General features: G+C 47.7%; 2 protein-coding genes across 3 annotated transcripts in view; one reads left to right on the top strand and one right to left on the bottom strand.

The window, feature by feature from the left end:
• The first annotated feature begins 11302 nt into the window (after window positions 1-11302).
• Window positions 11303-16573, top strand: RTP3 (receptor transporter protein 3). 2 transcript variants are annotated; one of them, XM_060204877.1, is made up of 2 exons: window positions 11303-11585; window positions 15105-16573. In XM_060204877.1, exons 1-2 carry the CDS (start codon window positions 11431-11433, stop codon window positions 15679-15681), a joined length of 732 nt encoding a protein of 243 aa, XP_060060860.1. In that variant the 5' UTR covers window positions 11303-11430; the 3' UTR covers window positions 15682-16573. The 2 variants fall into 2 exon arrangements, with proteins under 2 accessions (XP_060060860.1, XP_016047322.1); XM_016191836.2 differs by having other exon boundaries at window positions 15153-16571.
• A 96-nt stretch (window positions 16574-16669) lies between these two features.
• LRRC2 (leucine rich repeat containing 2) overlaps window positions 16670-24973 on the bottom strand; it is a 38078-nt gene continuing 29774 nt past the window's right edge. Inside the window, exons 8-9 of the mRNA XM_007531428.3 lie at window positions 19977-20113; window positions 16670-18940 (exon numbers count right to left, since the gene is read on the bottom strand). Coding sequence (XP_007531490.2) covers window positions 18891-18940; window positions 19977-20113 — 187 coding nt within the window. The 3' untranslated portion in view covers window positions 16670-18890. The remainder of the gene's footprint in view (window positions 18941-19976; window positions 20114-24973) is intronic.

The raw sequence follows: 24973 nt of genomic DNA, 5'->3' as shown, positions 1-24973 counted from the left end.
TACTTCCAAGTAGCTTTCCTTTTTTCCTCTTCTCTCTCAGGTAAGAGAGACAGGGCCTGGCTTCCTCTGGTGTTGTCCAGACTTGCTTCCCTTTCATTGATGAAATACAAATAAGATTCCTGGTGGCAAATATTTTGGGTCCTGGAGGAATGAGGGTACTATTTACCACTCTGGGCGTATAAACCAAAATTATTTGTGGGGAGCAGAAGGTGGGAGCTCTGGTTTCTGTAATTGCTTCTGCACTGGACATGGGTGTTGGCAGGTAGATCCAAAACCCCAGCCTGTTTCTATCTTTCCCTAGTGGGGGAAAGATCCAAACATACTCATCCAAAAAGATCTGTGTGCACCTGTGTTCACAGAAGCACAATGTGTAATAGCCAAAACCTGGAAGCAACCCAGGTGTCCAAGTAGCTGAGCATGTTGGGGTCTAGATGCACAGTGGAATACTACTCAGCTAGTAAAAATGGGGATTTCACCTTCTTCACCTCATCTTGGATGGAGCTTGAAGGAATTATGTTAAGTGAGATAAGTCAGAAACAGAAAGATGAATGTGGGATGGTCTCACTCTCAGGCAGAAGCTGAAAAACAAGATCAGAAAAGAAAACACACAGCAGAACTTGGACTGGAGCTGGTGTACTGCACCAAAGTAAAGGACTCTGGGGTGGGTGGAGGGTAGAGTACATGTTCTGGAAATGGATGACAGAGGACCTGACAGGGGTTGTATTGTTATGTTGTGTTTACTGTTGACCATAAAACAGTAATTCCTCAATAAAGAAATTTAAAAAAAAAAAAAAAAAAAAGATTGACAGAGGACCTAGTGGGGGTTGTGTTGTTATGTGGAAAACTGAGAAATGTTATGCATGTGCAAACTATTGTATTTATTGTTGACTGTAAAATATTAATCCCCCAATAAAGAAAAAAAGAAAGAAAAATAACAATAGCAGAAAATAAGATAAAAATGGTGAATTCACCTTCTTCAACTCATCTTGGATGAAGCATGAAGGAATCACGTAAAATGAGGTAAATCAGAAAGAGAAGGATGATGATGGGATGGTCGCGGACAGCTGAGTAATAAGAACAGAAGGGGAAACGCAAGGCAGAACCTGGACTGGGCCCTGGGGTGTTGCATCAAAGCAAAAGGCTCTGAAGAGCAGGGGCTTTCGGGCCCTGCTGCCTGGTGGTGGAGGAGGGCCTAGCCTAGAGTTTTGTAGAAAATTGAGAAAAATTGTATACATGTATCAAAAGCTGTATTTACGGTAAGCCATTAATCCCCCAAATAATAATGATTTGTTAAAAAGATTCAGGACACTGAGCAAATATTCAAGTTCCTGGATCCAGACTGGCCTACACCAAGACACATTATAGTAAAACTAGCAAAAAGCAGGGACAAAGAGAAAATCTTGCAGACTTACAAGGAAAGTAAGGACCTGACCTATAAAGACAGGGCTGTCAGGCTTTCCTCAGACTTCTTATCACAAACCTTAGAGGCAGTAAGGAAGTGGACTGACATATTCAAAGTACTAAGAGATAAGAAGCACCCACCACAAATACTAAACTATCCTTCAAATATGAGGAAAAGATAAATGTCTTCTCAAACATACAGAAGTTAAAGGAATTTACCTTCGCCAATGCTGCCTTGTAAGAATTGCTGAAAGGAGTCCTACCTGAGAAGAAGCAAAGGAATTCAAGCTCTCAGCTGGGTGAACAGAAGTGGAATAGAGCCAGGAACACAAATGATAGCAACGAGAGAGAACACAGAGATAGGAAAGGAAGGACAAAAGGAACAGAGCGATGCAATCAAGTGTTAGTGAAACAAGACCGACTTACAATATACCCTAGAGAAACAGTTGACTATGGAGGAAGTAGAAGGGAACTACTGGGCGGTTTTGCTCAAATATAAAGTATAGGGAATTGAAACACATGAACTTGAAAAAATAATAATAATAACAAATTACCAGATCGCCTCTATCTTAAAGACATCAAGATAACTACGGTGCTCTGTGTGCTGCTGGGGGCAAGGAGGTGGTTACAGAACTTTGGTGGTGGGGGTGTGTGGAATTATAGCCCTGTGGTTTTATTCTCTGGTGAGCCAATATTCAATCACTAGAATACAAAATAAGAGTGTGAAAAATTGTAATCCGTACTAAATGAAAAAAAAAAAAGCGTTAACTGAGAAAGTAGGTGTAATATATTCTATACAAAACTGTTCATGTCTTTAGCACAGTAGTAGTCTTGCACCAGTAAGAAAGCAGACTTGAATAAACATAGGGAGAGTACACCAGAAAACAAGCAAACAGCTAATAATCTCAGTAGCCACGAAATTCTTGCCAATCAATAAAAATGATCTTAAGGGTTTATACATTTCTGTAAAAAGATGAGTCACCTTTCAGAACATGCCGCTATCTATATAAAATATATTGTCATCGGGGGTCGGGCGGTAGCGCAGCGGGTTAAGCGCACTTGGCGCAAAGCGCAAGGACTGACCTAAGGATCCCGGTTCGAGCCCCCGGCTCCCCACCTGCAGGGGAGCCGCTTCACAGGCGGTGAAGCAGGTCTGCAGGTGTCTGCCTTTCTCTCCCCCTCTCTGTCTGCCCCTCCTCTCTCCATTTCTCTCTGTCCTATCCAACAACGACGACATCAATAACAATGATAATAATAACCACAACAAGGTTAAAACAACCAGGGTAACAAAAGGAAAAAAAAATGGCCTCCAGGAGCAGTGGATTCATGGTGCAGGCACTGAGCCCAGCAATGACCCTGGAGGCAAATATATATATACACATACAGTCATCATACAAAGTCCCCTGGTAGCGATTTTTTGCTTATAAGAGTTATTTCATTATTTCCTTCCTACAGAGCTAGTTTAGTGTTGCTGAATGTCTCTAAATTTTTCTTATCTGGGAAGCTCTTTATCTCTCCCCTATGCCTGAATGATATCTTTTCCATCTATTTTGAAGATACCCTGCCAATGCCTTCCATCAAGTAGAATTTCTGATGAGAAGCCTATTGATAATCTCATGGGGGTTCCCTCATATGCTGCTCTGTTTTTCTTTTGTTTTCTTTCTTAATCTTTGGTCTCTGCCATTTCAACAATATCATGTCTTATCATTCAACTGTTTGGCTTTATCTTGTTTGGGATTTTGTTTGGGTATCTGTATTCTTTGTTAATTCAGGGATGTTCTCCACTATTCTGTGAGCCCTGTGTTCCTTAATCCAATGCTAAGTAAAATAAAATTTCCCTCTATCAATAATAAATAAATAAAAATATTAAACATATATATTTTTAAAAAAAAAGAAAAAGAAAAATGACTTCAGCTGTCAAAGCTGGTGGGGGTGGGTGAGGGGGGACCAAGGTCAAGCTCACCGCAGAGTCAGAGTGGGGTGGGAGCCCCGTCTTGGGCTCCAGAGGGGAAAGGTAAGGACAGAGGGAGAGAAGGAGCTTTCAGGGTGGCAGCAAACACTAGGGAAGACTGGAGCGGCATCTGGCACTACTCAGGAGGAAGAGGAGAAGGAGGGAGGGAGAAGGAGGGAGAGAGAGGCTTGTTGGCTCCTCAATCACCCTGACTGCCATCACAGATGGGGAGATGGAGGCTCCAGAGGAGGCTGAAGTGGAAAGAAGCCTCTGGGGGTCTGAGGCTCCGGGTGTCACACCATCCTCACCCTGCCTATCACCATTCCCCTTGAGAACTGTGTGTCCCAGTTGCAAGGCCCTGCCAGGCGTGCCTGGCTCAGAAGGCACTGCCCCAAAGTGTCCTGCCAGCATCTACCCCGCCCGCTCTGACACCAAGTCCCTGCGTGTCACTGCCCATCGGAATCAGCTGAGGCTGATGAAGCAGGAGCGTCAGAGGCCCCACAGGGAGCGAGAGTGAGCAGACAGGCAAAGTCATCCAGCAACACATTCTCAGCGGGTCAGCGTGCCCACTGACACCAAGCATGCTGGGAACAGTCAGCCTGACCTCCGGGCCCAGCCAGGAGATGGTTCATCCTCCTTGGCCAGCCTCCTAACCTCCCAAGGCCCCACCAGTGTGCATGTGCGTGAGAGAGAGAGAGTGTGTATGTGTTTGTGTGTGTGTGCGTGTGTGTGTGTGTGTGTGTATGTGTGTGTGTGTGTGTGTATGTGTGTGTGTGTGTGTGAGAGAGAGAATGTGTGTGAGAGTGAGTGTGCATGTATGAGTGTGTGCATGTCTGTGTGCATATGTGTACATGTGTGTTAAATTCAGGCTCAGTCCATGGCCCAGACCAGGGACCTGGCAGTGGCATACCAGATGAGCGCACACTTTACCATACACAAGGACCCAGGTTCAAACCCAGTCCCCACCTGCAGGGGGAAGCTTCCCAAGTGAAGCAGGGCTGCAAGTGTCTTTCTGTCTCTCTCCTTCTCTATCCCTATTCCTCTCTCAGTTTCTGTCTTATTAAAAAAGGGGAGGCTGGGTAGTAGTACAGTGGGTTAAGCACACAGGATGCAAGCCCCTGGCTCCCTATCTGCAAAGCGGTGAAGCAGGTCTGCAGGTGTCTGTCTTTCTCTGCCCCTCTCTGTCTTCCTCTCCTCTATTTCTATCTGTCCTATCCAACAACAACAGCAGCAGCAGCAATAAAAACAACAACAAGGGCAACAAAATGTTGGGAAAATAGCCTTGAGGAGCAGTGGATTCAGAGCAGGCACTGAGCCCCAGCGATAACCCTGGAGGCAAAAAAAAGAATAAAAATAATAAAATAAGATAAAGCCACCAGGAATAGTGGATTTGTCGTGCAGGTGCCAAGCTCTGGCAATAATCCCGGTGGGAAAAAGAGACAGAAAGAGAGAAAGCAAGAGAGGGCAGGAAAAGGAATAAAAGAGGGAAGGAGGAAGGGAGGGAGGAAGCAAGCAAGCAAGACTGGCACCATCCACCCAGAGGACTCAGGGAGACAGAAAATGTACTGGAGAAATCTCCTTGGTGTCTTTCCAGGCCCGTGGCAGCTGTGGCAGAGGAAAGACGGGAAGACAAGTGGGGGAGAGCTGGCAGGATTGAGCACAGGGCTCTGAGTCCTCGCCACCAGCGGGACAAGGAAGCAACTCTAAGCTCTCCTGCCCTGTGGGAAGGTGGGGAGAAGTCACCCAGGCTGGGGTGGGGAGAGGTGGCAGCCAAATGAGCAGGACGTAGCCCAGTCACAGGAGAACAGATGGAGGAACACCTGTCCAATGCCCCCTCTTTGGCCCTCAGTTTTTCTCACCTCCAGAACTTAGTAAAACTCCAGGGTTTCGCTAAGAATTCAGGAGTGTGTGTTGGGGACCAGGAGGTGACACACCTGGTTGAGCGCACATGTTACAATGTGCAAGGACCCAGGTCCGAGCCCCCCGGTTCCCACTTGCAGGAGAAAGTCTCTCTTTCTCTCTCCCCCTTCCTCCCTGTCTCTATCCAATAAACAAATAAAGATAATTAAAGAAAAACAAAACAAAACAAACAAGATCAACAAAAAAAAAAATCAGAGATGTGTGTCAAGGAAACTTGGCATAGTCTCTGGTCAGTGAGAGATGGATCCCAGTCTTGGAATTAAAGGAGTTACAGGTATGTTCCAGTTCCTCAGCATATGTGATAACTGACAGAAGGAATAAACAGAAACGGGAAAGAAGCAGGGACGCAGGGAGGCAAGGAGGTCAAAGGATCAGGAGGAGAGGAGGCTGGAAGTCTTTCTCAGAGTCTTCCACCTCTCTGCCCGCCGGGATCATCCGTTGGAGGTTAGCGGGACTTCTCTGCGTGGAGCAGAGGATGCTCCCACTTCCGGCTGCCTGAGATGCAGGGGTGCTCGTGCTGCTCTGAGGGGCCTCCCTACCCACAGGACTCACTGCGTGCTGGGATGTTAGGGATGCCTTTTGTGGAAATGTCCTTTCTTTTCTTTTTTTTTTAAATCTTAACTTTTATTTTATTTTTTAAATTTTTTTATTCTTTTTATTTATATATTGGATAGAGACAGCCAGAAGTTAAGAGGAATGGGGGAGATAGAGGAGAGAGACAGACACTATAACTTGTGTGCTCAACCAGGTGTGCCACCTCCCAGCCCCCATATTATTTTTTTTTATCTGCTGTCTCCAGAGTTATTGCTGGCCGGCACTATAAATCCACTACTCCTGGAGGCCAATTTTCCTTTTTTATTTTTCCTTCCCCATTCTTATTCTATAGGATAGGGAGAAATGGAGAGAGGAGAGGAAGATAGAGAGAAAGAGAGAGAAAGACAGACACCTGCAGACCTGCTTCACCACCTGTGAAGCGACTCCCCTGCAGGTGGGGAGCCGGGGGCTCAAACTGGGATCCTTACACAGGTCCTTGTGCTTCATGCCACTTGCGCTTAACCCGCTGCACTACCGCCCGACTCCCGGTGAACCCTCTTCTATTCTTTATCTTCCCTGTAGGCTATGGGAGCCTGTGGGCTTTTTAACTGTAAGCTGATTTTTTTTTTTAGCTTATTTACTCTCTCCTAACTTAGAGATAACACAGGGTGGGGAGAGATAGCACAGTGGTTATGCAAAGAGAGTCCCATGCCCCAAGAGTCCAAAGCCCTGGAGTCAATTCACCTGCTCTGCCAGCAGCCAGAGCCAAATCAGGCAGCACTGCTTGGCCCTGTGAGTTTCTAAACAGATCTTGTGTGTACTTCATGGGTTCTGGAACAAATATCCACCATGCCTCCGAATTCATTAGGAGAAGGATGTGAAAAGGCTCCCACTGAACAGCCCCACTTCCAGATCACTGGGAGTGTGTCTTCCCCTGAGTGGCCTGATGAGGTCTCTGCCCCCAGAGTCAGCACAGGGCCGCCCGCTGCTGCTCCCTCCTCCAGGGACAGCAGCAATGGAGACTCACAGTCGCACTTGGCGAGCCTCAGGGATCTCTCCTCCCGCCAGCAGTTTATTTGTTGATAGAACTCAGACTGGAGGTGGAGCTTCGACTGGCAAAGTGCTGGACTGTTATCAGTAGCTCCCAAGCAGAACTGGGCTTCCAGCCCCCGGAATCTCCCCTCAGGCCCCTCTCTGCCCACGAGCCACATGGGTTTGCACTCCCCCGTGACTTGGTGGGTGCCCACATATTCTGAGTCTTCACCTGTGGTGTTCTCAGGTGGTCTTCTTTGTTGTTCTTGGTCAACAGGAGAGAGGAGAGACACCACCATGGCTGCTGTGCGGCTTCAGAAGTCCCCCCAAGCCTCTCTGTTGCTCTCTGAGTCGTCCTCTTCTTCCTGGTGGTTAATCCAAGTCAGGTAGAGTAACACTGAACAACAAAAGTTGCCGTGGGCTGCCCCCGCCACCCCACCTCCAGATGGAACGTGAGCTGACTGTGGCCAGCAGAAAAACACAGCAAGTGGGAAAGCCAGCCACGAAGGGACGCTCTCGCCGGCGCAGTGTGAATAAGCCAACACGAGCCGACCACACCACTGAAGGACGCTCTCGCCGGTGCAGTGTGAATAAGGAAGCCAACACCAGCCGACCACACCACCAAACGCAGATCTTAGGCTTTGCCCACCCTGGTGGTCCCCAGAGGGAGCAGATAGTGGGGTGTCGGCTTTCTGGAGGGGTGATCTCCAGGAGAAAGATAATGGACCGGTTCTTTCTCGCTCGTGCAAGGAACGACATGAAGTAAAGACACCGGGGAGACCTGCAGCGTACTCAGATCTCAAGTCTCAGGTCTCAGGTCTCGTTTATTAGCAGGTGGACATGAGTTAAATAGAAAACCAAACAAAGGGAATTATTATTGAAATATGTCAGAAATTACAGGTTTCTTAAAGGTTGGCTTGCCCCTATGGTAGGGGGCTGGTTATGACAGGAATTTGATGAGATACATAAAGGTCAAGATAATTAGTCTCCTGATGCAGGCATTTAATTACCCAAAGGCGTTTGAGGGGAGGAGATGGGTTGAACCAGTTAAGGCGAGATAGAGAGAAGATAAGCAAGGTTTGATGCAAATTGAGGACATCAAAGGGCACTGCTAGGAGTGTGTGATAAGGTGTGTTCTCCTCTGTGAACTTTGAATAAGTGAAACTTAAGGTAGACGGCCATGTGGCCTGCAGTTAATAGAGGGGAGTATTGGGGTTTCTGTGGGCTTGAGAGACTAACAAGGCAAGCCTAGTCTGGGAGACGCTTTCCCTCTTGGCTAACCTCTATGACGAGAGAGACTTACCAGCGGGGTGTCTATCCAGACCTCCATCCTAGGATGGGAGAGCTCCCCTAATCTCTACCAAGCTTTCACATAGCCCCACAGTAGGGGGAGGGGGCAGGGCCAGTCCGGTCATGTAGGTGGCACTGGAGGGTTGGGGGGGGTGCTAAGACAGATATGCACACAGAGGAGTGCCCAGCATTCTTATCATGTCCTACATGAGTGACAAACCTTTTTCCTTGAGGGCCAGTGGTGCAACACCTGTTACAATATACAAGAACCTGGGTTCGAGCCCCTGGTCCCCACCTGCAGGGGGAAAGCTCCACGAGTGGTAGAGCAGGGCTGCAGGTGTATCTCTGACTTTTCCTCTTTATCACCCCCTTCCCTCTCAATTTCTGGCTATCTCTATTCAGTAAATAAGGAAAATGAATCTCCATCCTTACTGCCGTGAACGAGTAATTAATCTCTTGGGAGGCTGAGCTGGGAGGGCGGCCACTGTGTGGGCCTGTGATGACAGAGCTGAACCCGGGGGGCTGCCCTAGAGACAGCAGGAAGGGGTGGGGGTACCAGGTGGCCACAGTGACCCTCCTCACAACTCCGCCTGCCCAGCCCCTCCCCTTCCTTCTAGAGCCCCCTGTCGTCCCTGTGATCCTCTGCTCGGACTGCCTTGCTCTGCCGGCTGGAATGTAGCAACTCTGAGACAGACGCTGCCTTCAGAGGCTGCTGACTCTGCTGGCCCTGCCGAGGCAGGACCCCTCTGGCTGCAGGTATGCCCTTCTTGTGTTGCTGCTGACTGGGATCTGGGCACCCCCTTCTCCACCATGACCACACTGCAGAATCATTTGGGGGAACTTTGAAGAAATGCTTATTCTTGGGCCAATTTTTTAAAAATATTTATGTATTTATTTCCTTTTGTTGCCCTTATTGTTTTATTGTTGTGGTTATTATTGTTGTTACTGATGTCATCGTTGTTGGATAGGACAGAGAGAAATGGAGAGAGGAAGGGAAGACAGAGAGGGGGAGAGAAAGACAGACACCTGCAGACCTGCTTCACCGCCTGTGAAGCGACTCCCCTGCAGGTGGGGAACCGGGGGCTCAAACCGGGATCCTTAGGCCGGTCCTTGCGCTTTGCACCATGTGCACTACCACCCAACCCCCCTAAGCCAATTTAATCAAAGTCACTGTTTGAAACATCTGACAAAGAGGGCATGCAGCCACCTGCTGTATCCTAGGGTACCCTCCACCCTGAAGCCCAGAATCCTCTGGGAAATTGTGTCAGTAATATCACTCATAATAGTTATGGGAGGGCATTTGGCTTCTGCTAATTTAAATGTGGCCAACGGGCTTCTGTTCTTAAAAATGTGTGTTCCTGTATATAGATCAGTTAAGAACATGTTTTCTGGGGGCCAGCAGGTTAAGCACACATGGCATGAAGCACGAGGACCCACACAAGGATCCCAGTTCACGCCCCCGGCTCCCCACCAGCATTGGGGTGGGGTTGCTTCGCAAGTGGTGAAGCAGGTCTGCAGGTGTCTGTCTTTCTCTCTCCCTCTCTGTCTTCCTCTCTTCTCTCCATTTCTCTCTGTCCTATCCAACAGCAACAATAATAATAACAACAACAACAATAGGAAAAATGGCCTCCAGGAGCAGTGGATTTGTAGTGCAGGCACCGAGCCCCAGCAATAACCCTGGAGGCAAAAAAAAAAAAAAGAAGAAGGAGAAGAAGGAGAAGGAGGAGGAGAAAGAGAAGAGGAGCCCTTAACTTCGGTGCAGCACACCAACTCCACACCAACTTCTGCTGTGTTATCCATTCTGTCCTTATTTCTCAACTTCTGGCTGATCTCACTTCACAAGAATTCGAGGGTGACTTTAATAACTTCTTCTTTTTTCTCATTAGTGATTTCATGTTGACTTCCAAAACTATAAGACAACAAGGGTCTAATTCCCCAGTGTCACTTCTTCTATTACTTTTTTTAAAACATGAGATCAAGACACGAGTAGAGGAGGTAGGCGTGGGCTAGTCAGGGCAGAAGCTGGTGGGAAGGAAGGCTGAGCCGTGAGGGGCTCGACAGCTGTGCCAGCCATGCTGTGTAGGTCTACCCACTGGTAAGATTCACAGGCTGCAGTGTGGATACAGATGGAAGGGCTAGAGGGCCAGGCCATTGTGTGGACCCACCTACACATGAGGGGCTTAAGGCCAAAGGTATTTTCCTCCAGGAAGGGAGTCAGAGGTACAGCTTGTGGGGCCAGGCTGAGGGGCCCTGAGGAGCAAACAGCCAGCCACTTGCCCCCTCTTCCTACCTCTACACCCCCCTTCCCATGCCCTATATCCCACACACCCCCCTCAAGTCCTCCTGTAAGAAATGGGGGTGGCACCTTCCAGAAACCAAGTTATAGATGCTACCATGACTCCATCCCGACTTCCCTGGGCAGATACCCTCACCCATGTGTCCTGGAACCCCACCTCCCCCACCCAGAGTCCTTCCCCACTCGGGAAAGAGAGAAACAGGCTGGGGGTGTGGATCCACCCGTCAACGCCCGTGTTCCGTGGAGAAGCAATGACAGAAGCCAGAACTCCCACCTGCTGCTCCCTCAAAAACAACCTTGATCCGTACTCCCAGTGGGGGAGAAGTGATAGGATGAAGATAAGAGGACTCTGCACTCCGGCTCCACCAGCACCCAGAGAGAGAGAAGGGAAAGGAGAGGGACACGTGGAGGTAGCTACGATGCCATGAGTGGCTTGGAGGGGAAGAGAGGATTGAATCAGAAAAAAGGGGGGGGGGGCAACTATGTATAAATGTGGATGATAGTTGTAGAAAGATGGTTGGCCCATGTCTAAACTTTAGGGGGGCTGTGGTGGATTGCAGTGGGGAGAGGGAAGATTCAGAACTCTGGTGGTGGGAGTGGTGTGGATTCAAACCCCTGTTGACATGTAATTCTGTAATATAAAAATAAAAAAGAAAGAAAGAGAGAGAGAGAGAGAGAAAGAGAGAGAGAGAGAGTGCCTGGACGTATGTGGATTGCATGGACTTTGGCTGCTGAGGGTGGAAGGTTGGGTCTGGTGGCATCTGGTACAGCTTGGTGACCTTTGTTAATAATTGATGAGTGAAACCACACCTGCCCCGTCATTCCTGAATCTCCCTGTAGAAACAACAATCATTTTCAAAACTTTGGAGAAACTCAACAGACCTTTGTCCTTTTGGCAAAGACTTGGTGGACCCAGTTCAGGTGGAGAGAAGGACAGGAGTGAGTCCTGGGGCCCCCCTTGTGGGAAGACTGGCATCAGGGCCCGCGCTCACGGCTGCACCCCGCCATGGAGAAGGACATGGAAGTATGGAAGGAAGAATTCCAGAAACGAATCCAGGAGAAGAAACCGTGGCACACGTGGGCTCTCAGTGTAGACAAAGAACCTCCTCCCCACACCCTGCTGCCAGGCTGCTCACAGTACCAGCAGTGTGCCTTTGCCAGGTGAGTGGGGGTGCACCCAGATGGAGTCCAGGAAGTCAGCTCTTGCTCATGTCAATTCTTGCTGCCTACTTGTTATTTTTCTTGTTCTGTTTCGTGCTTGGGAGGGAAGGAGCCAGAGGTTCAAGTCAGTGGCGCACTGGGTTAAGCGCACATAGTACTAAGCGCAAGGACACACACAAGGATCTGGGTTCGAGTCCGAGCTCCCCACCTGCTGGGGGTCGCTTCACAGGCAGTGAAGAGGTCTACAGGTCTCTCTCTGTCTCTTTCTCTCCCTGTCTTCCACCTCTTCTTTCATTTTCTCTCCGTCCTAGCCAATGAAATGGAAAAAAATGGCCACCAGGAGGAGAGGATTCATAGTGCCAGGACCAAGCCCCAGCAATAACCCTGGCGGCAAAAAACAAATAATAAATAAACAAAAGGAATGGAGCCCCATCACTAAAGAAGTCTGAGCTTCAGTGAAAGTGTTTTTACCTTCTTATAATGAGCCTCCAAATAGTAGGAAGATAGAGAGCCTGTGTGAGAAGACCAGATACGGAAAATCTGGGGAGAAAACTGGAGGAGAGAGCAGAGGGTCCAGTGGAGAAGCAGTGACAGAGCCAGACCTCCCTTCTTCTGCTCCCCAGAAAGGATTCTGAACCATTCTCCCAGAGGGATAAAGAATAGGGAAGCTGAGAGTCGGGCGGTGGCACAGCGGGTTAAACGCACATGGCGCAAAGCGTAAGGACAGGGTAAAGATCCCGGTTCGAGGCCGCTGGTTCCCCACCTTCAGGGGAGTCGCTTCACAGGCAGTGAAGCAGGTCTGCAGGTGTCTGTCTTTCTCTCCCCATCTCTGTCTTCCCCTCCTCTCTCCATTTCTCTCTGTCCTGTCTAACAACGACAACATCAATAACAGCAACAATAATAACTACAAAACAATAAAAAAAAATCAAGGGCAACAAAAGGGAAAATAAATAAATAAACATAACAAAATTTTTTAAAAAAGAACAGGGAAGCTTCCAGTGGAGGGGATGGGACGCAGAACTCTGGTGGTGGGAACCGTGTGGAATCGTACCTCTGTGATCTTACAGTCTGGGTCATCATGATTAAACCACTAATAAAAAAATAAAGAAAGAGAAGAGAGGCTGCTTCCCGCAGCCTCAGGAGAGCTGGGAGGATGAAGCTGGGTGCACAAGCCCCACATCCTAGGATCCTAGGATTCCCCGCACTGCTCGTGGGGAAGAGGCCCTGTGACAGGAGACCCTCTCAGGGACAGGACAGAAGACACACAGCAGTTTACCCCCCCCCACTCTGGTGGACCCCTTAACGTCACTCCTCCAGGTGGGAAAACAGAGCCCAAGGGGCCTTCCCCACCTGCAGAGAGAGTGTTTCTGGCACTCTGCCCCAGGACTGAAGCTGGTGGGCCTTGCTGCCCTCTCTGATTCTCCATCCCAGATGTCAAGTGTCCCCGTGTCCAGTCAGACAAGGCCAGGCGTACCTTTCATTAACAGAAAACAAACACCTGGGCTGACAGTGATTTAACAAAATGTACAGAGGAACCAAACAGGTGGCTTAGCGATAGGTCCCAGGCCTTGCACATGTGAGACTCCGGCTTGGACCTGCCATCACTGCGCCCAACAAGATGGGACCTGAGAATCCTCACAGCCAGGACTCACGCACTGGGGAAAACAGAAACGAGTGCGTCTGGCTGTGTGGCCCTAACCTGACGCCTGACGCCCAGGTCCCTGACTCAGAGCACGAGACCCTGGGGGTCTTCCACGGGCTTCTGCTGCAGAACCAGAAGTCACTCATATGAAGTCTGTCCAAGCCCGCCAGCCACTGGGTACCATGGGGGCTGGGAAATGGGAGGGAGTGCAGGGTCACTCATTCCCTGAGCAGTAGCTGTCCCCGCCCTCGTTCCCCTCAAAGTTCTTTTTTTATTATTATTACTTATTGGATAGAGACAGAAAGAAATCAAGGGAAAGGGAGAAGATAGGACAGACAGGGGACCAGGTGGTGGCACACCTGGTTGAGCGCATACAAGTCCCCAGGTTCAAGCCCCTGGTCCCCACCTGCAGGAGGAAAGCCTCATGAGTGAAGCAGGGCTGCAGGTGTCTCTCTGTCTCTCTCCCCTCCTCTCTCAGTTTCTGTCTCTATCCAATAAAAAATGATTTTTTAATATTTTATTTATAAAATGAAAACACCAACAAGACCATAAGAGAGGTACAACTCCACACAGTTCCCACCACCAGATCTCCGTATCCCATCCCCTCCCCTGATAGCTTTCCTAGTCTCTATCCCTCTGGGAGCATGGACCCAAGGTCATTGTGGGATGCAGAAGGTGGAAGGTCTGGCTTCTGTAATTGCTTCCCCACTGAACATGGGCGTTGACAGACTGATCCACACCCCCAGCCTGTCTCTCTCTTTCCCTAGTGGGGCAGGGCTCTGGGGAAGCAGAGCTCCAGGACACATTGGTGGGGTCGTCTGCCCAGGGAAGTCTGGTTGGCATCATGGTAGCATCTGGAAACCGGTGGCTGAAAAAGTTAAGATATGAAGCAGAACAAATTGTTGACTAATCATGAACCTAAAGGCAAGAATATAGCAGATGAAGATTTGGGGTCTCCATTTTGAAAAAAGCTGGTAGGTCTATTTTAGGTCTATTTCAAAGGGCCCATGACTTTATTAGTTTTTGTCTGAGTCTGACATCTGATATGCAGATGGATCCAAGTTATTATCTGGGGACATGGTGTCATGGCTGGGAAAAGGACCAGAAAGCTGGATCAGGGAAGAGAGTAGCTCCCAGATATGGGAAAAGTGTATAAATATTGTTGAATGTAATAAATAAGACTTTAAAGAGAGAGAGACAGACACTTGCTGTACCACTTTACTACTCATGAGGATTCCCCCCCCCCACAAGTGGGGACCAGGATTTGAAGCCAGGTCCTTGCACACTGTAATGTGTGAGCTTAACCAGGTGCACCACCGCCTGACCCCCTGCGGGGTTCCCCTGGTGGAGGTACCAACCCCCTTCCCAAGTAACCCACCTTCATAACCTAGTCACCTTCCCAAGGCCACACTGTCTAACCCCAACACAGTTGACCTTGGGAGTATAGCCTATGAATGACACATTCAGACAGCCCCTTAACAACACCCACCCATATTCATCCATCTGTGGGCATCTGTCTGGGGCTTTCGGGAACAGATTTTATTACGGATGTCACTAAATTATTCTGATTACCACTAACATCTGTGTTTGAAGAATGGTGTCAGGAGACAGCAGTTCTCCTGGGTCCATGGCTCTGAGGAGCCCTGTCTAAGATGACTGAGAGGATGCCCAGAATCCCCTCATCTCTGGCAGCTTGTGGCTGACTCTTTCCAGAGTAGAAACCCATGGTCACAGAGCCTGCTGGTGGCACCATGGCGTGAGGAAGAGTCATTCCTCCCCTGGCAGTTTGTGACCTTGTCAAGACCACTCTCCTCTCTCCCTCCCCTCCCCTCTCTCTCTCTTCTCTCTCTATCCCTCTCTCCCTGGCATGCCCACAGTGTGGCCAGACTGCATCCAATGGAGAGTCCTACCTTCTCTCTCCACAGATTCCAGTGTTCCTTATGCTCCCGCCACTGGGCCTCCGCCCAGGTGTGTGTCCTATTCCACATACACTGGAGTCAACAGGAGAGAAAGGGCCAAGTGCAGATGAGCATCTTCGGCCAAAAGTGTCGGAAGTGCCCCCGGGCTCCGTTTGAAGTGCCAGAGTTCACGGGAGAGAACATCTCAAGGGTCCTGAACAACCTGGTGTCCTACATTCTGAAGAGATGCTACAGAGAAGGGTTTCATTCAGAGCTGCCTACGATCGTGGAAATCCCTCTGGAAGGGCCGCATGACAGCGTCAACTGTGAGGCGTGTGCGCAGGGCATCTGTGCAAAGAGCAGGACGGGTCTTTCCAAGACGGACAATGACGAGTTTTCCCAGTACGGATCCCATACAAGCCTCACCAGCCTTTTCCACTCTGCCCAGATGCCCACACAAATCAATCTAGATCCCAAAGTCTGCGGTCTGTTGGTCTGTTGTCTATTTATCATCATTGTTGTTATAATCATCTTGGCCTTAACAGTATGGTCCTGAGTCTAAAACGTCGGACAGGCCAAGTAGTGTGGAAGGTGCCCGCACACAGGAAACGAGCAGAACAGGAAGATCTAGAGACAGAGGAAGCTGGTGGCTACCAGAGACTGGAGGAGAGAGAGGGCTCGGGGAGCAGCTACTGCTCTGTACTGGGTTTGTTTGTGTCTGGGGGGGGGGGGGGTGAAAATGTTCCAGAAGACGGAAGTGTTGAGAACAGCACTGTGAATGCACCAGACGCCACTGTGTTGTTTGTGGTAGAGTAGCTAATCCCATGTTATGAGGATATCTTTTGCATTAAAATAATTTTTAAAAGAGATTCTGGGGGCCAGGCAGTGGAGTATCTGGTTATGTGTACACATTACAGTGCTCAAGGATCCGGGTTCAAGGCCCCGGTCCCCACCTGCGGGGGAAAGCTTCACTAGTGGTGAAGCAGGGCTACAGGTGTCTCTCTCCCTCTCTATCTTCCCCTCCCTTCTCAATGTCTCTGTCTTTATCCAATAAAATATAAATAAAATTTAAGCAAAAAAGATTCTTCGGTGGGTGAGCTAGCAAAAAGGTTCTGTAGACAGACTCTCATGCCTGAGGCTCCCAGTTCCCCAAGTTCAATGTCCTGCACCATCAAAGCCAGAGCTGAGCAAAAAAAAAAAAGCTTTCTGACTAGACATTTTTTTCTAACAATTCCATTCTTTTATTCCCAATGTTTTCGTGTGTGTGTGTGTGTGTGTGTGTGTGTGTGTGTGTGTGTGTGTGTCCTACTTGTAGGTTACTTTTCCAAAGTATGTAGCAGTCCACATGCATCATGCAAAATTTTCCGATCTCTTTATTTCTATAAAGGTGCATATTCTACTTGATAATCTTTCTGCATCCATATGTCCTGATATGAAGAAATCACATGCCATTATATTCAAGCAAAATGTTGGAAGCTACACAACTTGAAATAATTATAAATCAATTCTGTATTTTTATCTATCTATAAATAATACCAAGACAGTTTTCGCATGAAAGATTGGCTTTATTGAAATAAAATTTACGTAAGTGATGGAGAGTGAGTTTGTGTATGAGTCTCCTTCCTTCTAACATAGCTTCCATTTGGTTATAGGGAACATATATCTTGACCCAACGTGAACTCTCAAAGAAATACAACTAGCAAATTCAAATTATATTGCTCCTGTTCATGCTAAAAAAAGAAAATTGCAACTGTTTGAAGGTGAACAAAAGTGAATTCTGAGGGCCGGGCAGTGGCACACCTGGTTGAGCGCACATGTTATAATGCGCAAGGACCCAGGTTCGAGTCCCCCGGTCCCCACCTGCTGGGGGAAAGCTTCACTAGTAGTGAAGCAGGGCTGCAGGTGTCTCTCTGTCTCTCTCTCTATCCTCCCCTTCCCTCTTGATTTCTGGCTGTCTCTATCCAATAAATAAATAAAGATAAAAAAGTGAATTCTGATTTTTCTACTCTTTTCATTTCTTTTTTTTTTTTTTTACTATTATTATCTTTATTTATTGGATAGAGACAGCCAGAAATTGAAAGGAAGTGGGAGATATAGATGGAGAAAAACAGAGAGACACCTGCAGCACTGCTTCACCACTTGAAAAGCTTTCCCCCTGCAGGTGGGGACCAGGGCTTGAACCCAGGTCCTTGTGCCCTGTAACATATGCGCCACCACCCAGCCCCCCCCTTTTCATTTCTTAACCTACTTCTCAGTCTCTGTTTGTAAGTTGAAGCAATTCTCTACCAAAGCACTTCTAAGTGGTTTTAGAGTGCTCTATTTTACATCTGCTGAGGCTAAAATATTTGGAATTATGCTTAAGACTACCAAGATAAATTATGGGGTATCAGTAGTAATTCTGTCAGTGTGTGCACAGCAGTTATGCAGAGACTCTCATGCCTGAGGCAGCAGAGGCCGGAGGTTCAATCCCCAGCACTGCCATACCCCAGAGCTGAGCAGTGTTCTGGTTAAAAAGAATAATACATGTGTACCTCTTGAGGATAACTTTCTCTGGGTAAGAAAAAATAAAATGTACCCTTCCTTTCCAGCACAGATGAACTTCTAGAACCCCAACTGGACAGACTCCGCTGTCCCACACAGTAGTCACCAGTCTATTATTGAAGTGTAAACTACATTAAAAGTCTGCATTTCTGTCACAAAATCTACTTTACCTCGAAGATGGTAATGCTCCTGTTCATGTGCCCTAAGACAATGGCATAAAAATAGATATTCAAGCAACTTCTCCGAATCCTGCAATCCTACAACTGAGTAAGAGTTCAATGCCCTAAAATGAACCCCATGTTTGCAAATGCAAACCACACTCACATGAATCCCCTCCAGACCAAGAAGGAGGTGTGGGTAGGGAGCCATCTCCGCTGCGGACACTCATCCCCGCTGGCCTTTCTGCCGCCCTTGGAGGAAGGAGTGCTGAGGGCCGCACCTCTGTCCACTGTCTCGGTGGGCGCGGCCACTCAGGCTAGTTGTCCACGCAAGACTCCCCATGGACCACACTTCCTCAGCCAGGGTGACCCGGACACCATCAGTGTCCAGTGTGTGGGGAGCCATCGCAACCCTTCTTCCTGCCCTCCCGGCAAAAATGATACCTCAAGTCTCTTCTGGGAGACTCTGTTTGCAAAATGTAACTTACAACATGTGGACTAGCCATGTTTATAAACTCAAGATAGTATATTCTCAGTAAAAGAAATAGTAAAATCTTTTCAAAACAACAAAATCAAATAACCATCATCTAACTAGTTAGTCACAAATGGTTTTAGTGTGTGTGTTTTTTATTGTTTCTTTGATTTTTTTTCATGATCACTTTACCTCTTAATTCCTGAAGACAATACAATCAACCCCATAATTTGGTCTTTAAGATACGCGCGTGCGTGTATGTGTGTGTGTGTGTGTGTGTGTGTGTGTGTGTGTGTGTGTGTGTGTGGTGTGTACAATACACTTTCTAAAATATCAAAGGTGAATCATTTGAGAACAATTACATGCAAATGAACCTTTAAGTGCCGATAAATCAGCTGGTCTATCAATCCTCCTGTCCACAAAGAGAGGTTCGTATATTTTAAATATGAAGGTAATTTTTTCCAACAATTATGTTCATGGTTTCTAGTCTTCGTCATGAAACACAAACTATTATTTCGACAGTACATGACCTACAATACAAAGATTTACAGCCCCACAGGACAGGAAGGACCTAGAGTCTTCTGACAGGTGGCGTCAAAGTTGAAGGCTGAACGACACTTTGGTGGTGTAGCTGGGAACAGACTCTGTAACAAAAGTGACAAGTATCACAATCTTTCCCCACTTTGTTATTAAGTCTAACTATTACATGTCATGGCCCAGGACAACACAGAGATTATTGCCAGCTGACATTTCTAATGTAAAGAGAATTATCTTCATTGACAAGAAATCAACCATTACCAACGTGCAGTCAACATCTAAAAACAGTTAGATGTAAGACAGAATCATTAACTCTTGAAATCTTTCTACCCAACTCACAGTCATCAAGATCTTGGAAACTTCTAAACCTATATTAACACACTTTGACCAAAAAAAGAAAAAAAAAAAAAAAGTGGATGGTCAAGAACCCAGGAGCAAATACCAGGTAGAAGGGAATATCAGGCAAGATGCCTGTGAAAGTCTGTGGTTACATTCAAAATCACCTCCACAAGTATATTCAGGACGTATCCCTTTCACTAAGCAAGGCAGGACCTAGATTTATAGGAGGTGGCTTTTTTAAAAAATGGATTTAAGTGCAATTTCAATATGATCTTAACTTTCCTGTCAACTAGAGTCATCTTTTTGTCAATATCATTCAGTTAAAAACTGGTGTCGAGGGGCCACGGGGTGGCATGCATTACAATGCACAGGTTCAAGGATGTGGGTTCAAGCCCCTGGTCCCTACCTGCAGGGGAAAAGCTTCACGAGTGGTGAAGCACGGCTGCAGGGGTCTTTCTGTCTCTCCTTCTCAATCTCCCCCCACCCTCTCAATTTCTCTCGGTCTCTATTTAAAAAGAAAGAAAAACACTCACGTGCAATTTTAGTAGGATAACCTTCACATGTTAGTTTCCCAATCTCTGTACCAAACCTTTAATTATTTGACAAACATTCAAGTACCCACAAAAAAAAAATTATGTTTTAAAAATACATACTTTTTGGCACTAGGAAACCACTATACATGGTAACCTTCCCCTAGACGACAAGGTTTTTTTATCTTTTGTCAAATTGATTTAGATCCATAAATGTGTTGAAGTTGTACATGTGCATGCGCATCTTGAACAGCTGCACATCTAAGTGACCCACCTCTCTCTTTAAGATCTTCAATATAGGCTTTCATGAATTCTTTATCCAGATGTTGGCGAACTTGCTCACTTTCCATCATTTTATCACTATCTTGATGCTGGATATTGTCAATAGGGTTGTCCATAAGATTTACAAATCTGTCCAAGAAAGTGTGAGAAACATCACATACTCATCCAACTGTGCATTGTAATTGCAAAACATCACTCATTAGAAGCCGCCATCTTGGGAGCTGGGCGGCAGTGCAGCAGGTTAAATGCATGTGGTGCAAAGCGCAAGGACCAGCATAAGGATCCCAGTCAGAGCCCCCGGCTCCCTACCTGCAGGGGAGTCGCTTCACAGGCGGTGAAGCAGGTCTGCAGGTGTCTGTCTTTCTCTCCCCCTCTCTGTCTTCCCTCCTGTCTCCATTTCTCTCTATCCTAGCCAACAACGACAACATCAATAACAACAACAGTAATAACTACAACAATAAAATAACAAGGGACAACAACTTGTTTGGCTTTATATGTTAACTCTCTTTGTAGCCACCAGGTTCCAGATGCTAGCATGATGCCAACCAGACTTCCCTGGACAGATGAACCCACCAATGTGTCCTGGAGCTCCAATTCCCCAGAGCCCTGCCCCCCTAGGGAAAGAGAGAGACAGACTAGGAGTATGGATCCACCTGTCAACGCCCATGTTCAGCGGGGAAGCAATGACAGAAGCCAGACCTTCCACCTTCTGCATCCCACAATGACCCTGGGTCCATGCTCCCAGAGGGATAAAGAATAGGAAAGCTGTCAGGGGAGGGGAGGGGATACGGAGTTCTGGTGGTGGGAACTGTGTGGAATTGTACTCCTCTTATCCTATGGTTTTATCAGTATTTCCTTTTTTATAAATAAATAATAATAAAATAAAAATAAATAAAAATAAAACAACAAGGGTGGCAAAAGGGAATGAATAAATAAAATACTTTTTTTTATAAGTCACCATCATTGATACTGACCCTTATTTCTCACTTATCCCTGCAAATTAGGGTTGAGGATAGGGAGACAGCATAATGATTATGCAAAAGACTTTCATACCTGAGCCTCTGAGGCCTCAGGTTCAATCCCCAGCACCACTATAAACCAGAGCTGAGCAGGGCTCTAGTCTCTCTGTGTGTATCTTTCTCTCTGTAGCTCTCTTAGATTAGAAGATTAAGATATGGCACAGTACTGTGTCTGACATCCTTCCCATTAGTGAGGTCCACTCTAAGATGAGGTGGCTAGCTTTAAAAGGACGAGTCACGGGGAGTCAGGCTGTAGCTCAGCAGGTTAAGTGCAGGTGGCACAAAGCACAAGGACCGGCATAAGGATCCCGGTTCGAGCCCCCGGCTCCCCACCTGCAGGGGAGTCGCTTCACAAGCGGTGAAGCAGGTCTGCAGGTGTCTGTCTTTCTCTCCTCCTCTCTGTCTTCCCCTCCTCTCTCCATTTCTCTCTGTCCTATCCAACAACGACGACATCAATAACTACAACAATAAAACAACAAGGGCAACAAAAGGGAATAAATAAATAAATATAAAATTAAATTAAAAAAAAAAAAGGACGAGTCACAAAATCAGTTTCTTTGTTTCTTGCTTGCTTGCTTGCTTTGCCTGCACGGTTACTGCTGGAGGTCAGCACTCAGCAGCTGCACAACAAACCCACCACTCCCAATGGCCATTATAGTTCCTTCGGTGGGGGGGGGGGGGGGGCTCTGCAGCTTAACTCCACTATTTGTGGGTCTTCGTGAAGAGTAATTTGTTCACTTTCTCAGTTGTGCCATGACCCAAGCCCACAAATAAGTAATTAAAAGATGAACTACAATGGGGCTGAGGAGACAGAATAGTGGTTTTGCAAAAGATTCTCATGCCAGAAGCTCTGAGGTCTCAGGCTCAATTCCAGCACCGCCATCAACCAGAGCTAAGCAGGGCTCTGATCTCTCTTGGGCTGTAACTTTCTCTGTGTCTCTTCCACTTAAAAAGAAATATAGGGGCCGGGTGGTGGTACACCTGGCTAAGCACCCACATTACAGTGCACAAGGACCCAGGTTCAAGCCCCCGGGCCCAGCTGCAGGGGGAAAGCTTCACAAGTGGTGAAGCAGGGCTGCAGGTATCTTCCTCTTTCCCTCTCTGTCTTCCCCTTCTCTCTCATTTCCTCTCTGTCTCTATACAATTATAAAGAAATAATGAATATAAATTTTTGCAAAGGTGGTCCAAGAGGTGGCGCAGTGATAAAGCTTTGGACTCTCAAGCATGAGGTCCCGAGTTCAATCCCCAGCAGCATATGTGCCAGAGTGATGTCTGGTTCTTTCTCTCTCTTCCTATCTTTCTCATAAATAAATTAATAAAAAAGTCTAAAAATACTTTTTAAAAAAAATGTTTAAAGAATTTACAAAAGAAATACAGACAATATTTGAAAAAGGTGAGCTATTCCAACAAAGAGAGACTAAAATGCCCTTGGTCATCTCTCTTCACGTTTTTTGAAAGATTCTTTGTTGTAAAAAATGATGTGACCTCAATTCAGACTAAGATCTCATCGGTCTTTGGGTGCAACTGTAGGCATTACTGGTGTTAGAAGCTCTCCCGTTGGTTTGGAGAAAATTCTCTCTGTGGAATATACAGGCCACATTATCTGTCTCTTTTTCATATATATTACAAAATACTTATCCTACCAAGAAAATGCATCATGACTTTTCCTACAGCCCCATATGACTGTCAGCACTATGAGGTTCCCACCTCTCAACTCAAGCAGCCCCCCACCCCCAACCAGAGGGAGGACGACATCCATCCCCACTGGTGAAGGAAGTGACACAGGGCAGCCCTCTGAGGGGCTTGGCTCTGTTTTCTGGGCGCCGTCTGGTGGCTGCTGTCCAGGGTAGGCAGTCAAGCCCCGGGTCCCCTCTGCCATCTGTCTCTGCCGGCTGCCCCAGGCTGCTGTTGGCCTGGGCCGAGGCTGTGGGTGCCCTTCAGAGCCCCAGGCTGGGTGCTGTGCCCAGAGCTGGCGCCATCTGCACCATCTGCCCTGTAGATCCTATCTGCTAAAGGAAAAGTCAGCAGGGCTGGGTGGTGGCTCACCAGGCTGAGCGCACACGTCACCCTGCACAAGCACCCGGGTTCAAGCCCCCAGTCCCCACCCCTTCAAAGCACTTCTTAGCTCCCTTCCTGTAAGAAAACTCATTGCTCTAAGGTTTACCCGAGATACTTTATCTCTGGGCCAATCATTGTCATCATGCCTTCCATTAATGTTACAGTTTCTTTTCTTTTCTTTTTCTTTGTCTCCAGGGTTATTGCTGAGGCTCCGTGCCTGCACTATGAATCCACTACTCCTGGAGGCCATTTTTTTCCCCTTTTTTTGTTGCTCTTGTTGTTTATCATTGTTATAGCTGTACTTGTTGGATAGGTCAGACAGAAATCAAGAGAGGTGGGGAACACAGGGAGGAGGGAGATAGACACCTGCAGACCTGCTTCACCGCTTGTGAAGCGACCCCCCTGCAGATGGGGAGCCGGGGGCTCAAACCGGGATCCTTACGCTTCACCCCATGTGCGCTTAACCCACTGTGCCACCGCCCAGTCCCCTATAGTTTATTTTCTAAGAAATCAGTCAATTCACGAATTTCAGTGCAAATGTGTATCTATCTTTCCGCTGGACTTTCACTAACTCAAAAGCTTGCTTCTGGTTTTCCCACTGTTAGATCCTCTGAAATGACCCAGGTCACCTGCACACAGGTCAATGTCACCCTGAATGAGCAAGGGATTCTGGGTGGATCTGGCCACCCTCCCATCCGTGGGCCTCTTATCCAGACAGCAACCCTAAGCCCATCTTGGAGAGTGGAAGACCCACCCAGTGGGAGGAGCAGAGTGGAGGCAACAGAAAGAAGACATTTCTACCCCTGGGAATCTTGTGACCATATAAGAATGACATTAGTCTCCCTCTTTGCAAGAGTTAGTGTCATTATTTCTGTTTGCCACACATGTTTTTATATATTTTTTATTTAGTTAGTTTGGGATAAACACAGAGAAATTGAGACGGAGGGGATGTAGAAAGGAAGAGAGAAAGAGAGACACCCGCAGCCCTGCTTCCCCACTCATGAAGCTTCTCCTCCTGCCAGTGGACACTAAGGACTTGCACCCAGGTCCTCGTGCGCGGTAACATGTGTGCGCAGCTGGATACACCAGCACCCAGCCCCTGCACATCGTATTTTAAGGGCCAGAGATGAGTGCTGATGGTTCAGTATTGGCTGTGAGGAGAAGTAAGTCTAAGCATAGTCCCTCCAGTGGAGGCTTTGTTGTTATTTTTGTCTCCACCGAGACTCACTGCTCTTGACTTTCAGACTCCCACCGGGGACCCAGGTCACATGCCTGGCAAAGCAGATACCGTACTTAAGTCTCTCCCTGGAGGTGTGGCTGTCACAACTGGTGTCCAAGGCAGATGGGTCCCTGGACACAGTGAGGAGGTGGCCCTCGCTAGAGCATCAGGGACTGAGAGGAAGCCCACATGCTCTTGGGCGAGAGGCGATGGGGAAACCAGAAGCAGGGTGCCAAACAGAGGTGTCTGGAGGCCACTCGGGAGGGTCCAGAGCTGAGATCTTTCAAGTCCACTCCTGGGGCGTTACAGACAGGTCCAGTTTCTCAACCCGGATGGGAGTCTGCTTGGGTCCCCTGTGTGTGGACGGTTCTCTGACTGGGGTGTTCTATACATTCTTAACAGGAGACCCAAAGAAAAATGAACAGGGAGCGCTAAGTCATCACTGCCACCTCCAGGCCTGTGGCCACGTAAGTGCTGCGGACAGGGCAGGGAGCCCGGGACACCTGCCCACTGCGTCTCCAACTAGAATGTGGCATTTGGGGGCCAGGTGGTGGCTCCCCCTGATGGAGCACATGCTACCATACACAAGGACCCAGGTTCAATCCCCCAGCCCCCACCTATTAGAGGGGAAGCTTCCTGGGTGGTGGAACAGTGTAGCAGGGGCCTCTCCTTCCTCTATCTATCCATCTCTCA

Source organism: Erinaceus europaeus, chromosome 12 (assembly GCF_950295315.1).
Source record: "Erinaceus europaeus chromosome 12, mEriEur2.1, whole genome shotgun sequence".
NCBI lineage: Eukaryota > Metazoa > Chordata > Mammalia > Eulipotyphla > Erinaceidae > Erinaceus > Erinaceus europaeus.
The sequence above is the reverse complement of the archived record's forward strand: the minus strand, read 5'-3'. Positions and strand labels throughout refer to the sequence as shown.

Coding starts and splice junctions, on each gene's coding strand:
- RTP3 (XM_060204877.1), top strand. CDS start 11,431: ATGGAGAAGGACATGGAAGTATGGAAGGAAGAATTCCAGAAACGAATC. Junction 11,586..15,104: donor CAGCAGTGTGCCTTTGCCAG/GTGAGTGGGGGT, acceptor GCATGCCCACAG/TGTGGCCAGACTGCATCCAA.